Source organism: Argiope bruennichi, chromosome 2, assembly GCF_947563725.1.
Source record: "Argiope bruennichi chromosome 2, qqArgBrue1.1, whole genome shotgun sequence".
NCBI lineage: Eukaryota > Metazoa > Arthropoda > Arachnida > Araneae > Araneidae > Argiope > Argiope bruennichi.
This window is the reverse complement of record NC_079152.1, coordinates 24,032,171-24,054,527: the sequence shown is the minus strand read 5'-3', so window position 1 is coordinate 24,054,527 and position 22,357 is coordinate 24,032,171. Positions and strand designations below refer to the sequence as shown.

At 31.8% G+C, this 22,357-nt stretch overlaps 1 protein-coding gene across 2 annotated transcripts in view; it reads right to left on the bottom strand.

Annotated features, from left to right (window-relative positions):
- LOC129961838 (protein Wnt-16-like) overlaps positions 1 to 22,357 on the bottom strand; it is a 211,982-nt gene that overhangs the window by 115,481 nt on the left and 74,144 nt on the right. Inside the window, exon 1 of one of the 2 annotated variants that reach the window (XM_056075420.1) lies at positions 18,804 to 18,866. The exons of the other annotated variant lie outside the window; for it this stretch is intronic. Within the exon in view, the coding sequence (XP_055931395.1) occupies positions 18,804 to 18,829 (26 nt within the window). The 5' untranslated portion in view covers positions 18,830 to 18,866. Of the gene's footprint in view, positions 1 to 18,803; positions 18,867 to 22,357 lie in introns of those variants that run through there. 2 annotated transcript variants of the gene reach the window in all.

The following is a 22,357-nucleotide window of genomic DNA, read 5'->3' as shown; positions in this document are numbered from 1 at the left end:
TATGTACCATCAATGCCGAAAACACCTCCAGAACTTAAAGAATGCAATCCAGTCCAAACTGTATCCAGTTCGTTCCAAACATTTTGTTACATCACTTTGCCAATAGTTCAGAACGCTGCACAAATGCATTCTTTAAGTTCTGGAGGTGTTTTCTGTATTGGTGGCACATAAACAATGCCTTGTCTCAATGATTTCTTTTTGTGGGATTATGTCAAGCATAATAGACAAAACAAAATGCTACAAAATGTTTGGAACGAACTGGATTACAGTTTGGACATAAGAGGATCACATACCGAACATTTGTAACTGAAAAGAAAATTGGTATATTTCTCTTTAAACTCATGTATCACTCATTGTAATATTTGTAGTAGTTTCAAAAATATGATTTTTTAAAATCGAGTCCATCCTTTGTACTCACCCTGTATTTCTAGAAATAATTGCATGGTTTTTTATATTTTAACAAATTAACGGGTACTTGACATTATTACTAAAATATTCTGACAGTTATAAATAGGATTATATAATCTACAAACAAGGTTTCAACTATCGATATTTACAAAACATTGAATATAATCTATTCCTAAAAGTCACTGAATCTCATTTAAGTGTATATTTATAATATTTTAACGAATTAGAAATATTATATTTCATAATGATACATACAATTGACAAAAATTCCAGTCATTTTACAATTTTATTTCTTCATTTTATTTGCCAAAAAAATCGCCACTTTGCGATTGAATTCACATACTAAGTAAAAAACATTTTTTTTTCTTATTAAAATTTCGCTTCTAGAGTATTTTCTTAATTTTTGGATACCATAATAAAAATAGGTTACTTTCACAATGCTTAAAAAAATTAGCATTCTCTTCAACGTATTATCACAGTGACGTATAACAATATAGACAGGACACCGAGTCGTAGTATTTTTTTCTTGCTTTCTTCGTATTTCGGATTATAAAACGGATTAAATGAAGTGCCCCTCATGATACACAAGTAACAATACCCCCTTGGCCCATCGTCTCTACATTACTTGTAACAACTTTGCGTTGAGCTCTTGTTTCTTAATGAGTTGATTGTGTTTTGATAGTTTAAAAATTCAAATCCATATAGAATTAAAAAAAAAAAACTTTGACACAAATGAGTGACAATGAATAACTTTCATCCATTGCTAATAAAAAAATGTTCTTAAATAAAATGCAAAAACAGATAAAGCTTTGAATCTCTGAAAAATCACCACGAGATTAGAATTCAGTAAAGAAACACATTTGGTATTGAAAATCAATTATGAGGCTAAAAACTCATTTGTTAGCTCCTGAATTTCTAGTTTAATTCGGTGACATGGCTAAAGATAGAGATCCTTAGCATTAAAGAAATAGAGACTTAAAACATTTGCACTGTGCCATAGACGCAAATAATAGTGAGAAAACAAACGGAATCTATTATTTTGGATGGTTCAGATTCGATACCACTTTTCACCAAAACAAAACTTTTCAAGACATCCGGAAAAAGAAAAAAAAAAAAAAAAAAAGAAGTGCACCAAGAAGACATACAGCAGAGATCCGCATTGATGGATGGGAGGGAGGTGTTGTCCTCTGGTGATTAATTCCGTCATTGCGGTGTTAAATTATAAGTTAGCGCCACGCTACCGCTTATTCATGAAACACATCTCGATGGCGCCTTGCACACCCCTCGTCCTCCACCACGCACCTCTCGAACCGTATAAGTTTTGGAAGCGGCCCGTCGACATTTGATGGATGGCTGGTTCAATAACATCGGGAATCAAGGGGAACGGGGGAAAAATCGTATATTTATGCATACTTTGGGCCAGAAACCCATTCGACTGCCCAGCCATTGAATTGTAAGAGTAAATGTTTTGCTCACGCATTTTATGTCTTCATCTGATTCAGCGGCATTTTGAGCAGTACGAAAATGAGGCAGGATATCGTCAAAGAAAGTGGACGTTATATCGATATTAGGGAACTTTTTCAAACAAAATTCATAAAATAGGGGACATTTTCTCTTGTCAAGTAATTGACTGAATGCATCAAAAATATTGCTGAGGCCAATAGTTATGAATATGTTCATTTCACCCTTAAGCTCAAAAGCCTTGTCATAATATGAACATAATAGATAATTACTATGAATTTACTATTTAAGGTTATCAGTCAAAAATATCCTCCAATATCACTATAATAAAAAAAATCCTACTTGTGTTTTACTATATAATGGTAATATAAGTAAAGGATGTTTCATATTGCCATGTTGAAAATACAAAGCTGAAAAGAAATATGAAAGAAACTGTCAAAGGAGACCAATGCAGTGAAAGAAAAAATGCTCTGTTTTGGTTGGCCAATTTCTTTGATATTTTCAACAAGATACTGCAAACTAATCTTTGTTCCAAAATTACAAAAAAAATGCGACGTTTTTCCCAGTATCAGTATTTACTGAACTTAATATTTAGTTAATTTTAAAATCTTGAGAAAGATTGCAGGTTTTCTATTCTTATCTAAAGCAGTAAGAACACAATGTTTGGTACAATTTTGACGTAAACATTATCCCAAATACATACAAAACCACAAATGGCTCATTTTATTTACAATTAAATGAGCCAATGGATATTCCATAATGCCACTGAAAACTTGTAGAAATTTACAAAACGACATAACATAATAATATAAGTCATAAGGAATATAAGTCAGTGGCTATTACGTAAAAAAATGACATTCGAAGCCTTTTTTTTAATCTTTTGATGTACAACAAAAACTATCTAAAAAGAACTTTCCAATGAAACGCAGTCTACGTCTGTAAATGGGATCTCTGCGAGAAACATCTAAAGAGAAAGGCAATGATGCCCCGAAACAAACGAGTCTTCCATCGCAGACGATAATTCGGTACCATGTCTGGGGCAAGAATTTAATTTCTGAGTAAGCACCGTCTGCACAATCAGGAAAGAATTTAGGAGACAATAGAAAAGGAGAAACTTCACGCCTCGGCCGACCATCCCTCAAATGCCAGACAAACAAAAGGCGTCAAAAAACACATACATAAAAGCAACACCCCCTGATTATTACCTGTGGCCTTACACCTTTCCCCGAGCTGTAATAAACTCCGGTCTAAACTGCAATAAATCACTATCGTAATGAAGCTCGGAGAGCTCGACTGGTTGTTTCCTTTTTAATGAACTACGTGATCGCATAACGCGGTGGAAGAAAGAAAAAAAATAATAACTCCCTTCAGAAGAAACTTTCCTGTTTGGCAATTATAGACGTGCGGGTAGAAGCCGTTACCGAGAACCTGATATTAAAGTATTCCTTAAAGAAACATTGTGTTGGGAAAAAGAGAGGATTAACTATTTTGACGTCTCATTGCCTACGGGCCGTATAATCACCTGAAGGATCTTTCACTAAATTATGGCACATCTTTCTCTTAAAGAGTTTAAGAAGACATAAAATTATGCGATAAATTTTCTTTAAAATATATTAAAGATAATTCAATAAGTAAAAAAAAAAGGGATCAGTCTAGCTATAACTAGATATGATTTATTATAGAACTTACGTGCTAACATTATATGAACATCATTAAGTTATTCTAAAGAACTAAAAAAAATTTCAGTTAATATATAAATCAAATCTTAAATTATAACACTAAAATTATTTTTTACATACTGTAGGTGTCTAGGCGAATAATATACAAAGCACTTGAACGAATAAGAAAAATCTCCACTCTGATAAGAGTTTTGAAGTATTAATTATTTTTCCTAATGTCCAATAAGTATAATGGTTAAAATCGTAGAAATATAGGCGTCTCTAAACAACATTTTCTGGAAAGGCTTTTTAAGGTATTTTTTAGCTTTATTTGCTGTATCCAAAGATAAAATTTGTAATCTGTTCCCACTATTAATAAAGGTTCTCTAATGATTTAGTTATCCTCAAGTTGAAAGAGGATAATTTAAATTCTAACACTTTTCTATTTGGGGATTCTAAAATGAAAATATACATCAGCAATGGAATGGTTGCAGAGGTAATAGGTTCCTCCTCATCTAACCTTTGATATAATTCTTTGTCTTCTTGACGATGTGCAAGAGATCAAATGTTTTTTTTAAATGGTTTTATTGCTCTTTGGATGGTAAATTGTAATCAACTTTTTATTCACTAACTTTATATTATATATATATACATCTTTGAAGCAGAGTCGTGGCCAAAGAGAGAAGTCACTTCTGCAATTTTAAACTTCGCTTTATTCCATCCCGAGAGGCATAATCTATGTACAAGCAAGCCGCGATGAGGTAAGTCAATATACCTCACAATACAAGAGCGAAAAGAGAAAAGAGCATAAAGAGAGCGAAATATTTATCCTCCTGATTATATTCTGTGAGATTCTGATAGAGATTTCTTTACATGTGTCTATTTAGGTAAGGGAATTATAGGGATCTTTTAAAAGAATTTGTTTAGATCCACACATTTTTATCCCTTCACTCGGAGTGTGAGAACCGCTGATTTAAGCAATTTACAGAGCTTCTGTAGTATTATTTAAATAAAATAAAAAAATAAAAGAACATTTTAGAATGAAGTTAATATGGACTAAATTAATTAAAAAGTTAGGTATTTAATTAGGATTTAAATAAGATTTATATATATATATATATATATATATATAATCACTTAATATGTTATGAAGTTAGAAATTGATGTTGCGGACAGGGCGCCATCAACGAATTAATTTCATAAGTCTAAATTGTTTTAATTGCATAATGTTAGTAGCTATGAATTATGAAATATATTGAAGACTGTAAAAAAGAAAATTAAATTTAAAAAAATAATTCAAAACCTTCTTACTAGTATAAAAGAAAATAATTTATAAAACCAAAATTAAATAACATCATTAAGAATATATTTGAAATATGATTTAAATTCCAACTAAAAGTGTGTGTTTTTTATCAAAATCTTACGCTTTTATAGCTTTCTATTGAGATTCATATTTTGGAAAAAGATTAATTGAAAGTATGAAATAAAGAATATTACAAAAAGATAAGAATTAAAAAAAATCATTCTTAAACTAGAAATATTATTAATGCGAACTAAATTTGTGACTATTTTAACAGAATATTAAATAAATGTACAAATCGGAAAGCTTATTCTTAGGAATCTGAAATATTAATAGAATTTTTTCATGATGAAATTTTATATGATTGTCATAGAAGAAAGCCACTAAAGAAGGCCATTGATTTGTTATGTGGTTTAATTTGACATTACAAGCGCAGCATGATTCCGTTCGATTTTGCTGTCGCGACGTCCGAAATATAGTTGAGTCCTAAGGGCCATCAGCGGCCATGGTACAACCCTTCCCATAGGAGGGATTGTACCATGGGGATTGGGATCGATCCCCCCCCCCCCCATAATGATGAGGTATTTTTCATCTTTTTAAACTGCTTAAAGAAGTAAAGTCAAAAACCAATAAAATAATAAATATAAAATATTTAACAAACACATTTATTGATATAATAAAAAGGCAATTTATATTATATATAAGATGAAAATTAGAGAGCAGTATAAAAATTAATACAATTCCAATTATCCTAAAGTATTTCTGTATCGGTCTCGCCCTTTCACAATTGTTTTTGACTTCCAAAATTTCAATAAAAATTATTCATCTCTTCTAACATATTGATAGAAGTGCTTTTGTAAAAAGTTAAATTTATTTTCCATCATTGAAGCTTAAAATTAGTAATTTCCAAAATGACTTAAACAAGCTAACTATCTAATGAATATTAAGAACCGGAAATGCATTGCATTGCATCAATTTGGATATCAAATAACTATCATTCATATATTTCATGGTGGCCACAATAAGTATTTATTAATTTTTGGTACTTATAATGCTACAATGTTATTTTCGAAATAATTAGTTAACGGAGTGTTATTTATCTTTTGTAAATAGAATCTTACAAGACGAATATTTTCACGTCGAAATTAAGTCATTGAATTTTCCAGGTAACCAGATTTCTGCAATTGTATAGTAATATTAAAAATTACAATTGCCAGAAAAAAAAATAAAACTATTCAGAAAAAGGATCAGAAAAAAACAATAACCTTTATTAAGTTCTTAGTAATTATCTCGCATCCCTCCAAGAATCGTCATAATTTTTTATAGAGCCCAATGGAAGTTTAGTTAGGTTTAGTTATATTAACGTCCCGTTTGAAGCAACACTAGGGCTATTTTGGGACGGACCTCGTCATTTTGAACCGCGGTCAGATGACAAGGACGACACCTGAGCTGGCACCCCCCTCTCCACTCTGCACCACACCAGCGGAAGGACGTTTGGTCAGGACGGATTTAACGTGCAACAAACCCCCTTGCACGACGGTACTTTGATGGAATCGGGTCTCGAACCTGAAACCCTCCGGTTCCGAAGCCGAGACCTTACTACCAGGCCACCGCGGCCAACACAATGGAAGACCAAATTGTTCCCAACCCTGGATATATTTCTGAAGAATTCATGTTTTCAGAAGTCTGTATAAGTATGTCACACTGTTTTCTAAGAAACTTTGGCCAAAACTAACTGTGTTTGTTTCCCATTTATAATTGGCGCAGTTTGGCCAAGGTTGGCTTTTGCACCACTAAAACTAACGTACAAATCATTTTCATTAAACTTAGGATTGGTTTCCTCGAGAACACTCCCACACTCATAATAAAGGGGTTTTCCGTTACCCCCCCTCCCCCCGGCTTCCGAACAAAGTGGTCTTTAGTCAAATCTTTAACACCAGGAGTGCAAAAATTTTTATTTTCAATTTCCGGAAAAATATCCATGTAAATATCCTCCTTTTCTTTCTTTCATTTTTCCTCCGAAATATAAAATAACAATTACCCTCTTACGTAATACCATTATTTAATAAAGCACAATCACAAAGCACTAAGTAATCTCAATGCCATTCTATTACACTAATCCCTGTTCTGCCCGGAGGTTGAGAACCTTGAGTTCAAAAACTCCGTGACACACCATTAAAATTAGCAATGTGTTTAGGAGATATTTTGTTTGAATGAATTTTGCGCGCGATATGCGGGGAGCTATTAATCACTGACTTGTGGTTAAACACACAGGTATAGAAAATAGAATTTGTGTTTTTGACAGCTCTATTCCGATCAATGTAAATCAAAATGAACCCAAACTACGATTTTAGTAACAAGATAAAATATCGAATTTCATTTATCTACGCCGTTGCGTTTATTAGTTATAGCGTTTATATTCATGCGTATGTACAGACCGACAGATGGCAAACAAACTGATGAATTTGGTTCTCAGTTTGATATGGATCTATATCTTGAATGCTAAAACTGTAATCTAAATTTTATCAACCAAACTTTTTTATGTTTTAGAGTTTATTCATTTAATCTAAGATAGACAATTCAAAATAGTCCTATATATATATCCTATATCCTCAGTCAAAATTTATAGAAATTTATAAATTTGGTATTAAGATCTCGTGCCAAATTGCATCCGTCTAGCTCAAAGCGTTTTCAAGTTATCATGCCCACATCATTCCAAAAATTTGTTTAGACACGCAAAGATTCGTTAAAATTTCGAGTTCCAGGTTTTGACGAGTACAGTACTTCCCCTTTGTGTACATCATATTCGAGAAAACAAAACAAATAAATAAAAAAAAAAGTTTGCAAATTAATTTGCGCCTCGCCCCTTACGTTAAAGAAATCTCGCTTTTTAATTTCACTTAAAAAACGCGAGCGTGCCTTATCTTTACTTAAATTCTGTGAGAGCTTCTTTCGTCAACAATCCTTGTGAGCCCATTATTCCAAAATAAAAGACTGACGTCATGTCGATAACGATGGAGCTACCATCCTTTTATTTATTTACTTTTTTTTCTTTTTTTATCGGAATATATTCTAAAAATTCCCCACAAGGTTCGATACAGGTGCCAAATGTGGCAACCCTACCGCGTCAGATTGAGATGCAAACGTGCGGTACAGATTGCGCGCTGATGGACGTGTTGAGGCTGACGTTGATGTCATAAATAAGAATTTTTTTCCCCCTCACCACAGAGGTATGGAAAAAAAGAAAAGAGAAAAAGGACCTTGCACAGGCGATACAATAAATAAAGCCCACAAGTCTCCTAAAAAACTTTCGTTTATTGTTTTGGTTTTATCTACTTTTTTTTATTTTTATTTTGTTTTGGCAGGGTGCATTTTTGGTTTCGCTTTCGACCTTTCGAGAGGCAAAGCAATTCAATCCCTTCATCTCGAATTTGTGTTTCTTAGAAGGAAGTCTCGGATATAAAAATAGCGACGTTCACAAAAGGTGGGAGAAATATATGCCGATTATTAATATCTTCGTTGCAGCTGAACTCGTTTCTTACGCACATATAACTTCCAGAAGTCTCTATGAAAACGTGTAGGAAATGCATGCAGATACAGGGTATTCCACAAGGTATGCAGCGTCTAATATTTACAAATTCGGATAGAATACGTCAAAGTGAGTATTTTAATGTATAACATGTGTTGTCCCCGAATATAGCGTCATAGACTAATGTGTGAAGATTGTGTTATGAAAACTTCAAGAAATTAAATAAAAAAATTTTAAAAAAATGGAAATCAATATTGGAACTTTCAATACAACAGATTTTCAGAATGTCGGCCGTTTCAACAAATGACACGGCGAAGTCTGGAATCGAAATTCGCATTTGTTTTCTGCAAAACGTGTTCCAATTTCCTTGACCTCGGTTTCAAATGCTGCTCTCAACACTTGTCTTTCAAACGTCTCCATAAAAAAAAGTCCCATGGGTTAAGATCCGGTGAGTAAGGTAGCCACTCTATAACATTGTCTGGTTTCATAATGGAATCCAGTCCGATCAATCTAAGGTGAAAATATTCCGCTAAAAGATCGAAGTTTCGCCGAGTGCCGTGAGTTTTAGTACCATATTGCATTAACCAATAAATATATATCGTTAAAACGTACTTTTAATCATTGTGCCGCCGTTTATGTTGTGGTGACAATAATCATCTAGGTTAGCTTCCATGTTATGCAATAGTCGTATGCATTATAATTTGGAATTCAAACTGTCAGATTCATAATTAACATTCTTCGTGCAATTAGACTATAGCGGTCTAGTTATATATCAAAATACTCGTCTTGATTTGTTCTATCCGAATCTGAAAATATTAGACGTACCATACCTTATGGGACATACTGTACTTATCATTCAATATTTATATCAATCTAAACAAATTTTTAGTACATTGCTGGTCTCAAAGCTGCATCTTTGTTTGGTTTAGTTAATTTAATTATATTAAAGTCCCGTTTTTAAAGCAACACTAGGGATATTTTGGAAAGGACCTCGTAATTTTGATCCATGGTCAGATGGTGAGGACGACCCCTGAATTGGCATCACCCTCTCCAAACTTTCACACCATACCAGCGGGAGGACGTTTGTCCCCGAGGGATTAAGCGTGCACCAGACCCGCTTACCCGAAGGTTCTTTAGTGGAATCGAACCTGAAACTCGGGTCTCGAACCTGAAACCTACCGGCTCCGAAACATAGACCTCACCACCAACCGCGGCTTCACGCTTTTGTCTGGAGATTTTAAGAAGGAATACGACTTCCAAAGAAAATAGAAGGGGAAAAATGTTATCCCCGGTCATATTATATACTCCTGCAGGCAAAAAATAAAACCAATGAAATTTTTCAGTTATATACTGAACATAAAGTCATCAATGCTTTACCTGAGAATGGGTTAATTTTCATAAATGACATTCATGAAAAAAAAAGCTTATCTCACATCTTTATGAAAGGAAGTGTAACGCGTATCATAACAGAGCGGGTTAATAGTATACAAATCGAAACCGATTCATAAAAGCACCAAATATGCGTTCATCTTGGAAGTAACGAAGGGGATATGCAGGGTCCGGGTGAAAGAAATACCCCTTGATAGAGAGAGTACGTTGTTTCGCAAGTTAATGAATTTCAATGTGAGCATAATTGCTGCAGATATATGAATAAATATTTATAGAGTAATGGATATCTGCGCAGTCTATCAGAATTGGTAGTATAAATCGGAAAAGAAGTGTCCACTGCCTTGCCTTCTAAATTATCGTCGATTCACATTCTTGCAAGAAATGTATTGCAATGATCAAGCAACAGCAAAACGCTCACATTTTGAATGATTTGAAACAAAGTAAGAAATCAAATTAAAATCAATAAGCAACAATTATGAATATTCTACAAAACCTCATTAAACTACAAATCATCTAGAGCATTTGATTTCTTCAGTGCAACTGCTTTTATAACTAAGAATGTGAGATTTTTTCAATAAAAATTAATATATTGAGTACCTCCAGAACACCTCGGTTCTGGGAACATGATCGTCGGTGAATGAGCAACTTATTCGATTTTCTTTATCATACCAATATGTTATTTACAATTTAAAAAATATATATATAAAGAATAGAAAATCTAATATTCTTGATAATATCACAAAATGTTCTCGATAGATATTAAGAACATAAAAATAATTTGTTAAAGCTTATTTTAATCAAAACAATCTTTTGGATTTGAGAATTCTGCTCCACTGAGCTATTCGACAAAAAGTGCAGATAACGTTCGATACAAACTTTTAAGTTGGAACCTTAATTTTTAATATTAGACAGTCATTGTGTTCAAAATATTTTTCTTGAAACATACCTAAAATAATGCAAAACTATATGAAGAGCCTGGTAATAGTGGAATTTCCAAACAATATTTCATATAATTCTATCTAATTAACTTCCTAAAGGAAAAATATCTTGCCTAAAGGAAAAATAATGTGATCGTATGATTTCAAGATTGATCGGTAGTAAAATAAAGTGATCGGTTTTGTTGATAATGCGTTTGATTGATAGCAATTAGTTTAACACAAATAACAAAGTGATACATTGTTAAATATTGAGCTTCAAAATTTAAATTGGTATTATAGAATCGACGATATCTACAGCACTGTATTTTAATACAAATAGTATTAATACTATCATTTTCCAAAGGAAACAGAAAATGAAGATGGAATTTACAATAATTTTTGAACCACAATTTTTTAATTCTCCGAAATAATTGCATGCATCCATTGAATACACTGTACATCTTGTAATTCTATTTCCGAATTGAAAATGGCCCTCGACTCAATTTTTGGAAAAGACACCTCTAATAGACGACTTAATTTCATCAATAATTAATTTGTATATTGATCGAAGGGATTAGTTAATCAAAATACTAAAAAAACTAGAATTTAGAAAAACTAATCCATCCTAAATGGGGTAATTACAAATATCTGTCCCCCCTACGCTTGGACTGTTTTACTTCAAGAATGGGACAAATTAGTCTTTTAAGGTTGTCCACAAGAATTCGAAAAGTATAGGAAAAGTGCATGTTGAAATCACTTTATATTGGTCTTACAACATAGATTTTGTATTTTTCAGTGCTGGTGAACCTAATGAGTAATCATGAATGCGTGCTATGGCTATTGTAGGATAACACTTCTGTTGTAAAATATACTGCTTTGAAGTCACTTTATATTGGTCTTGCAACATAGATTTTGTATATTTCAGTGCTGATGAACCTAATGAATAATCATGAATACGTGCTATGGCTATTACAGGATAACTCTTCTGTTGTAAAATAAACTGTTTTGAAGTCACTTCATATTGGTATTGCAACATAGATTTTATATATTTCAGCGTTGGTGAACCTAATGAGTAATCATGGATATGTGCCATGACTGTTGTAGGGCAAAGATATCTCTTCTGTTGTAAAATATACTGTTTCGAAGTCATTTTATATTGATCTTGCAATACAGATTTTTTATATTTCAGCGCTGGTGAACCTAATGAGTAATCATGAATATGTGCCATGACTGTTGTAGGGCAAAGATATCTCTTCTGTTGTAAAATATACTGTCTTGAAGTCATTTTATATTGATCTTGCAACACAGATTTTATATATTTCAGCGCTAGTGAACCTAATGAGTAATCATGAATATGTGCCATGACTGTTGTAGGGCAAAGATATCTCTTCTGTTGTAAAATATACTGTCTTGAAGTCATTTTATATTGGTCTTGCAACACAGATTTTATATATTTCAGCGCTGGTGAACCTAATGAGTAATCATGAATATGTGCCATGACTGTTGTAGGGCAAAGATATCTCTTCTGTTGTAAAATATACTGTCTTGAAGTCATTTTATATTGGTCTTGCAACACAGATTTTATATATTTCAGCGCTGGTGAACTTAATGAGTAATCATGAATATGTGCCATGACTGTAGTAAGGCAAAGATTTCTTTTCTATTGCAAAATATACTGTTCTGTATTAAATATTTTTAGAATGCATCCATTCATTTTTCAGTGCGGTCAATTGTTCAAAAATGAACACCAAATACAATTTACTTTACAAAATACAAATTTCTGCTGTCTAAAATTAACGCTGTACTCACAGTATTACTTAATATTGTTAACTAAATACATTGCCTTCATGTAGAAGCTGATTGAGCAGGGTGCCATGAAGGCTCATTTCAATTCCCTCACCCCTCCAGATCATTCCACAGCTTGTTGTTGCAATTCGGGGGCAGAAATTGGGCAATTGTCGATGAGATGAATGTGTTAATCGCGCACCAGGCGAGAAATAACACGTTTTCTGCCGTCCACAATCCAAATACCTCGGAGAAGGAAACCTCAACAAGAATCTTAATTATCACTTTAACTGCCACCGCCCGCGGCCACAGCCTGCTCCGGGCACCCATCACTGGTAAATAGCGCCTTCAGTTCAAACTATCAAGTTGGGGTTGCTTTTTTTTTTTTTTTTTTTTTTTTTTTTTTTTTTTTTATCACTTCACCATTGCGTCTCGGTCCGGGAGGTGTTAACTTTTCAAGGTCGTCATTCAAAGGTGTGCCTAGCATTGAAGACACAGTTAATTTACTTTCTTTTTCCTTCTCTCGCCTCTTATTCTTTTATCTTTTGCTTTCATCGCTGACAGACGAATGAAATTTGTTACAAATCACAAAGAAATTGGGTTGATTTCGTTACAAGGAAACTTAGAGCAAGTTTTGCCAAGACGTTTCATTTGAAAACATTTATCTGAGAAAAAGAAATGAGAATCATTTTCGCTCCCCCCCCCCTCCTCTTTCATTCACAGAGGACGGGGGGGGGGGAGGAATTTAAAAGTATAAGAATTATTACAAATTTATATGTGTTGCTATATTTTGTCTCTTACTAGGTTTACCATGAGCTGGCATATATCTATTTCTACCAAAAATGACCTCTTTCGGTATTTAATAAGAAAAAAATATAAATTAACCTATCATTATGAACTTAAAGTAGAAAACACTTTTACATTTTCAATATATTTGTTGAGGCATGGTGTGATCAAAAGGCAGTTCCTCTGCGCTTATTTACTAAAAAAAGTGTTTATTTTCTAACTAGTTCTTCAAGACCATCTATTCTTCTACCATCATCTTCTACTAAAACATTGACGTCTTCTTACTAACAACTTATAATAGTTTCTGTCTGATTGACTTTCGGTTTCATCTTCTTGTTTCTTATATAACTTATATTTTCTTAATATATACTTATTTCTATATTTATACCTATACCTATGTGCGTCCCTATCAAACAATTGCATAATTAAATATAAATGTATACATTCTCAATAATATATATTAGAATGGTCAAAATGACCCTTTCAGTAAAAGTAAGTATACTGTAGTGAAAGCGTATAATCCAGTTAACAACTACGCTACACGAACAATTGCTTTTGTATTGTGGTCATGTTACTCGGCTGCAAACCACAAGGTCCCAGGTCCTATCCTCGCGCATCACAACCCACCGCATTGGTGACCCGGGCGTGATTTGTACACGCAACCTTCTGATCTGGGGTCAGACATATACATTTCTCCGAACTAAAGAAAGAAACAGATAAGATGCGCGATTATCTGTATTATAAATGTAAGTAAAAATTAATTAAAATATTCTCATAAAATACGACAATAATTTTCTTGAAGAAAATTAACGAAGAGCTTTCTCAGGGAAGTCAAAATGACTCCTTGGTAAATCTAGTGTTAATAGAAAAGAAAAATAACAGCATGAGAAGTTATGAACAGGAAGAAGTTTTAAAGTTATATACAGGAGAACGAAATTAGCATACTGATATTTCCAGGAACACACCGACCTTTCTACTCCTCTTTTCTAAAAAAAATGTGTCCTAAATTTGGAATTCGTCAATAGCAATACGATATATATCATTTATAAAAAAATAAGATCATAAAATTTCATTAATTCGCGAATATATGGTGTGTCCTCATCAGACGCTGATCCATTCCTTTTGCATCCTTCGATAACACTCATTATAAAACTTTCTTTTAATAAACTTGCCAATTTCGTTTTACAATTCAATACATTTTTCCTTCATTAACGTATTAATAATTGATTTTAGATTATTTTTATTTCAGTGATTTGTTCAAAACAGGTTTTTTTTTTATTTACTAACTCATTATGACTCAACGTTACGCAGCGTCGAAGTTTTATATAATTATATAAGAGCAGAACATTTAATGCTTATAAATATTATAATAATTAAAGAAGCATGATGAAAACCCAATAGGAATTAAATTAATTATATTTGACAAAGTGTTAGTAATTTATTACTGAAAGAATTTGAAATTTTATTAAATTCTTTGAATTATAAATTATTTATATGGCAATTAAGCCAATAATGTTTTTTAACGCCACTGATTACTATAAAGGGAATTCATATTCTCATGATATGCATCCTTACAGACAATTTAATTTTGAAATATGTTGCACATCATTTATTTGTTGCATGTATTACACACCCATTGAATCCATTTATATCTGTCCTGTAACAGATTTATTTAGGCAAGATTCATCAAACTTCATAACTAATACAGACAAAATAAATAAGATTTAAAATAATGTGAAACAAAAAAAAATTGAGAAACTTCTCAAAATTTACAGAGAAAAGAGAATAAAAGGGACAATAAAATTGATATTTTACTTTAATTACTTTTATTAATGATATGATTATTTTCTAAATTCACCAATGCTAAATGGATACCGGATTTTTATAAGGTACATTTCCTTTTGTGAAAGTAGTTTACTGCTATCACAAACCAGTATTATCAAGGAATCACACACCACAAACAAGTATCACAAGGAAGTAATCGCAAGCACTTATATTCTAGTGGAAATAGTTTTACAAGCGAATATACTTTTTTCGAGTGTTCCAAAACCTGGTAACAAATAAAAAATATTAAATCCAGATATGTATTTATCGATGTTATTAGTATTTATCTAAATTTTATTAGTAATAAAATGTAGTTAGAAATTTAACCTTAAGTTTACTAACAATGTTTGAAATTAAAACTTCTGATAAGGCTGACGTATATAAACATTATGATAACTTCTTAATGCAGCACTGTTTCTCTAACTATGTGCCAAGTATTGTATTGAAAAATAATAATAATTGGATTCACAAAATCTCTCTTCGTTCCAATACTTGTTCGAAAAATTATCTAGATTTAAAACGAAATAATTAAAATCAACTAGATAATCGGCTAGATTTTCGCTTTGAGGAATTGTTAATAAATGTCTCTTACCCATTTCCAAGTTACAGGTGTTACGATTTTTTTCTCAAATGAAATAAGTTTGCTAGGCTAATATGCAAGGCTAATTCTAAAGCGAATATTCAAACACAGAATTTATTTCTTTTAGGCCTCCATAACGGATATAAAAATTACTTTGTTAGCAAAAATGCAACAATCAAATTTTGAATTAAATCAACGAAATGATTCTATTTTATAATATAAAAGAGGGGAGGGGACGATGAAGAATACGTTTTTCCAAATTGGAGAGACATTATTGATGGGAATTAATCCGATCTTAAACATTTCTTGCAATTCCAAAACTCCGCAAGCACCATTAAAAAAAAATATTTTTACGTATCAGTACAAAAAAAAAAAAAAAAAAACCTGTTATTACCCTTAGTCCGAAATTTCAAGTGGTAGTCCTCCTTTCATAAATTTCATCTATCAATTCTCCGTAATCTATAGGTTTATTGGATGCTTCCGGAACCACAAGGACCATTAAAATTTTTGAAGATAAGATGCGTGTCCGTATTCTGAAATGCGAAAAGCATGCCTTTTGAAAGGTTTATTTTTTTAAGAAAAAAAAAAGTGCGGGGAGGGGTGAGTAGATAAAATGAAATATATTTTTTATGACTCTTCAGACTTTTATTAGGGTCCCTTTTTGGAGCTTGAAACGGAAGGAGCGATCTTTCTACAGAACAGAATTCTAGAAGAAAGGAAAAAAAAAAAAAAAAAAGAGTTGAGAATTTTCAGAAACATAAAAAGACCGAGAAAGAACCGTTCGCATTCCGCAACAAATGCTTTAAAGAGAATAAAAATGCTTTACGAGTTAAAATTCTAATTTAAGAGGTTGAATAGCAGTGTATGAAATCTTAAAGACCGGAACAATGCAAAAACAAGGATGTTTCCTGTTTGGGAGCAATAGCGTTTGGGAAAGTACAGCTTACTTCTCGAGAAAATTGACTTTCGGAGCTCTGATTGCTAGATTCAAAACGGCATTTTCTTTTTCTTTCATTTTTACATAAATTGGTATTAATATTAAAATATATTTGAAAGTATTTATTTGCATCCTTTTACATTATCAAAGATATTTGTATATTTTAATATCTCAAAAAGAACTAAGTAGCACAATATACGGTGGAATTTGACCAATTCGAATCCTTTTAATTCGAACCTTTCTCTAACGCTCTAAATTTCCGATTAAAATATACCGTATAATTAATTCATAGTGAAAACTGCAAAAAAATTATTTATGTTCTGAATGATTTTTGTTAGTTAAATACGTTTGCATTTTGTATCAGTGATTTTAAGTGAATCATTTTTATAGGTTTCTGTTCATGTGAAGATTTTACAGCTACATATTGTATTAAATCAAAAATTTTCTTTCTTAAAATTTTTGAAACTTTAGATTTGAATTGCACCTCTCATTTTGAAGTATACAGTACAAGTGCCGAGCTCGAAACCTCTTAATTTATTTTATTAAAATTATTCGCTTTTCTAGAAATTATCATTTTCAAAAGTTATTTTTAATAAATTAGTAATACTTATTATCACTTAATTTATATTTACCACTTTATTTACTGTTTATAAATTACTTTATTTAAATTATTTAATATTTATTAATTAAAATCATTTTTAACTAATTAATTGATATTAAACAATAACTAATACGGCCAAGCACTAGAAATTAGTTTTTACTGTGACATTCCTGCATTCCTCTGTGCTTATTTTTATAACCATCTTTCTTTTCAAATAATGCGATTTTCGGAAATTGTGATTTCTAATTCCAGTGCATAATGCATTTGTATAACTTTAATGTTTCATACTGGATATGTTTAGAATATGGAAAGGAATTTGGATTACATGAGCTAATGTGAACAAGAATATGCTACGATGAGAACGTTGTATGAACACACGCACACATTCTCACATAATAAGGGTGAATGTTTTCAAATAGAGTCAGAATTCAGATTCTTCACTTTATTAAAAGATAAATTTCTGGATTTAACAAATATACTCTATTTGTCCTGTACAAACTTATATTTATCTCATATTATACAGATATCACATATCGCTATTGAAAAATTCTTAACTTGTTTAATATATAAACCAAAATTATATAATAAAGGCATCATTCATTTATGAAATAATTATATATAATTCATTTCTTAACATAATCTTCATAATATATATCCTAACGTCGTGTTCGCAGTTGCTTTCAAAACATGTATCAAAATTCAATAGGCAGACCCATTTATCTAAATGTCAAAGGAATTGCACAAAATGACGATGCTGCCTGATGTCCTCACATTAACCCATTTTCGATTATATTGAGTTGTAAAGCATATTTGAAAAGTTCCTTTACCAAGTGGTCGTTAATTCAGTGACAGTAAAGAAAATAGCTCTGAACACCAGTTAACTCATTAAACGTGAATCACACTGCGCTGCATATAAAATATTTACATTTCCTGCTTTGAGTCACATTAAATAGCTGAATAAATATATCGACTAAATAAAATATATGACAAATATTATTACATTGCGTTTGCAAAAATTTTCAAACAAGTGATTTCGCAAATTATCCGTTCTCATGTAATTGGCCATATATCTGTACTTTGAATATTTCTATAAAAACTGCGAATATGTTATGAATATGTAAATATTTTTTACAATTTTAACTAAGTAGTATTCTTTTAAAAATATCTATGCAAACTATAAGATAACACATAAAAGTAGAGCATGGAAAATTGATAAAAAAAAACCTATTAAAAATGAAAGATAAGAAACATCCTCAAATGCTCAATAACTAAAAATATACTCAGTATTTTATTTATTAATACTACTCAGTATAGCTGTCAAATATCATTGATGAACATTTTATTTGAATCTTTGAAAAGAATTAAAATGGAGAGCTAGAGTGGCTTAGACAAACTCGCAAAACAGAATTTTCTATATTTATATTGAAATACACTTTTTTTAAGCTTCATGGTCAAAGCTTTTAAATATTTCCTTTGATGTTTTAAACAAAAATGGAATTTTAGCCTGATAATATGCTCTTAAACATTCTTTTATTTATTTTATCACAAATAAACTATTATATTAAAATTCATTATTTCAATGAATTAGAATATTAGACAATTTTGAAAATAATCTTTTGATTTCATACCAATAAATATTAATACAGCGCTCCATGCTTTATAGGTCCTTCACTTGGTAGCCGATATTTTCCTCTCTATTATATAAAAATGCTTTATATAAACATTTATTAATGTTTCATTAAATGTTTTATATAAACAACGTTTTATTCGCTTTGTGAATGGTAGATAGCGAGTCACCTGACCTATGGCATTTTAGGTTTGTCTTGCCAGTATTGTTTAAAAGATTAAATTAAAATTATTATTACGTCGTAGTAAGTATTTATATTGCACTTGATAGTGAAATGGTGATGAAACAGTAATTAACACTAAATTAACAACAAATGAGTTTAAGACAATTATATTAGTTAATTCTATCTTTAGACACATCGTTTCTGGCAACACTAATGAACAGCTTTCCAGTTTGGTTACCTCATTCTAGTAAAGATAATTTTTCGTCTCTCGACTAACAATTGGCTGAATACCTAAATAATACACTTATTAACCATGCATTGCTTTTTCAAATAGTTATGGGTTGCCCAACAATGATTCTCAGTTCCTGAAGCTACATTTAGCATGTTGAGATGTTGACTAGTCACAACAAGGGCATAATTGTTTGTATACCCTGTATTACTACTGATTCAAAAAATGATGCAGATATACATTTATGCTGAAAAGGTTGAAATTTCAATAAGATTAGCTTTTGCCATTTTGAAATAATTATCAATAAGTTACAAGTTTAGAATTTTGACAAATTTAGTCTGATTAATTATGATTCATCGGCAATATTTTCACATGGTCATTTGTATGTAGCATTGTCCAAAGCGAAACTATACGAAATGCAATGTGAATAAGTATCTTTTTAGAGTTTTCAAGAAAGTTTTTATTTAATTTGCTTTAAATCTTTAAACTCCATGTTTTAATTCCCTATTCAGCCGAAAAAATTTAAAATTATGAGTGAAATTTCTTCTGAATTTTAATTAAATCTAAAATATTTCTATCTTTAAAATTGGATTTTTAGTTTAGTTATATTAAAGTTCCGTTTTAAAGCAACGCTATGGCTATTTTGGGTCGAACCTAGTAATTTTGAAACACGGTCAGATGACGAAGAAGACACCTGAGCTGGCATGCCTTTTCCAATCTTCCGCACCACACCAGCGGGAGGACGTTTGGCCCCGACATATTTGACTTGAACCAGACCCACTTACACGACGGTCCTTCAGTGGAATCCGATCTTGAACCCGAAATCCTTGGATTCCGAAACCGAGACCTAACCATCAGGCCACCATGGCTCATCTGGAAAGAGAGAATTAATCCCTAAGGAAACCCTTCTAATCTGAGGATATGTATGATTCAAGGACAACATTGGAGTTAGTGAGCGAAAGCGAATAGGGAGTGAAGCCTCCTAATTATCCAGAAAGTAATTAATTTTGAGCACAAGATATTTCTAAACGAAGAAAATATCGTTTATTTTGTTTACTTTTAATTAAAAATGTGGACACTTCCGCACAGAGGGTAATGAGTCACAGCCGCAAAACATGAAAAGCGCGTTTTCTTTGATGTCTAAATGCCTCTGCTTATTGTTTGAACAGGTGTCCAATCTTTTTTCCAAAACAAATGATGCAAAACAGTTTAACTATTCTCGCTCATGGGGAAGAGGTTTTTCTCAATGATACATTTCAAGAGGAAAGTTAAGGTTCTTTATGAATTATTATTTTGAAACAGAAAAACCGAGCTAATTTCGCTGAATTTCACCGATTCGAATATCGGCTCGTTTCATTATCAGCAGCAGAAATTACGTATGTAAATTTAATCAAATAATGAATTTGTCTATCTAAGTAATCCTATGGACAAGAATTGCAAAGTGCAAAATTCATTCTTAATGTTCGCAATAAATCCTTTTGCCCAGCATTTTCTATATTTCAACAAATAGCCATCTTAATGATGCATATTGACAATTTTACATGTACATATACATATTTATAAATCCTGTTTAAAGATAAAGCATTTAAAAAATAGCAAAATTTTCTGGACATAATCAAAAAGAAAGAAAAATAGAAATTCGAAGCTCTTAATCGAAACCCTACGACATAATGATGATTTAGGCTTCATTGAATCAGTTAGCAATTTGTGTATAACAATTTCAGCATCATGTTGTTTAAGAAAGGATACCCTTTTAATATCCAATGCTTTAAATACATTAAAGCCTTAGTAACTAATAAACAGGAAAATATACAGTTCTATTCAGGCACGTGACATTTACATAATTTAGTGTTACTCTCACTATAATGTGGTGCGGAAAATTGGAAAGGGGAGTGCCAGCTCAGGGTCGTCGTCGACCTCTGACCGATGTTGAAAATTACGAAGTCCATCCAAAAATAGCTGTATTGTTGCTGTCAAAATGGGACGTAAATATAACTAAACTAATTTATCTCCCTACAATATACTTGAAGAAAAACATTGCTTCAAAACAATGTTAAAAACCATTTGTGAGAAATGTATCAAATCTAAAGAAAAAAAGGTTGCACAAAAATAAAACTGATACCACTAAAAATATTATATATAGAGAGAGATTTTAAAGGATGTAAAAAAGTGTTTTGTGCGATAATAAGATCCAAAATAATTGAGTAAAAGCAGGCTTTAAAGTTCTGATTAATTTTCAATTAACCAAATGTCTAATTTAATTTTTGAAAACTTTTTCTTAATAATGACTCAAGAAATAAAGCTCAAACTCATTAATCTGCTCACTATGCATGCCAAAATTTATAAATGAAGTTATTAGATTATAAACATTATTATTGTATTATCCGGCCAAATAGGACCGCATATGCATTATTAACTTACTATACTTCTTTATCAAGAGGATGGCACTTTTCATTCATTTGAAAATCTCACTTGTTTATAAATTGTCCCATCGGAATGCTTTCGGTTACCTTAAATAGAAGAAACGACGCGGAGGAGGTTGAAATCGTATCTCTGTTACTGACAGTTACAGTCACAGTGAAGACGTCTGTTTAGAAATTTTTGATGGATGGGTCCCGAATCTCAAAGAGATTTCTAGTTCGTTTCTTCGGTGGCCATTATGAGACCACCCAGTTGGCTGGTCCCTTTATTTTTTTAGAGGGGTAAAGTAATCAATCACATTACTTTTGCCGATGGATTGCACCAATCAGCACGGCACTCAGAGAGAATACCATGAAGAACTTGATAAAGAAAACCGCCTAGTTATCATAGTTTCAAGAGCAAAGGAGCAACGAGCACATATATCATTATTGGAATTATATTTAGATACTAATTAATTGCTATTGGACCATTTTCAGACTTTTCTCTCCAAACGATCTCTCAGTTGATCTTTATGATCGTTCTAAGATTTAAAAAAAAATTAGAAATATAAATGGATATTCCCACCAGCATCTCGACTCCGAGCACATCCAGAATCACTCACCCACATCATCACTCCGAACACATCCTGAAAATATAAAAAGGCCTTCCAAACAAGGAACCACTGTGGTCTGTGATAAGGTCCCGGTTTCGGAGATGAAAGGTTCGAAGTCAGAAACCAGACTGCATTGTACAACCGTCGTAT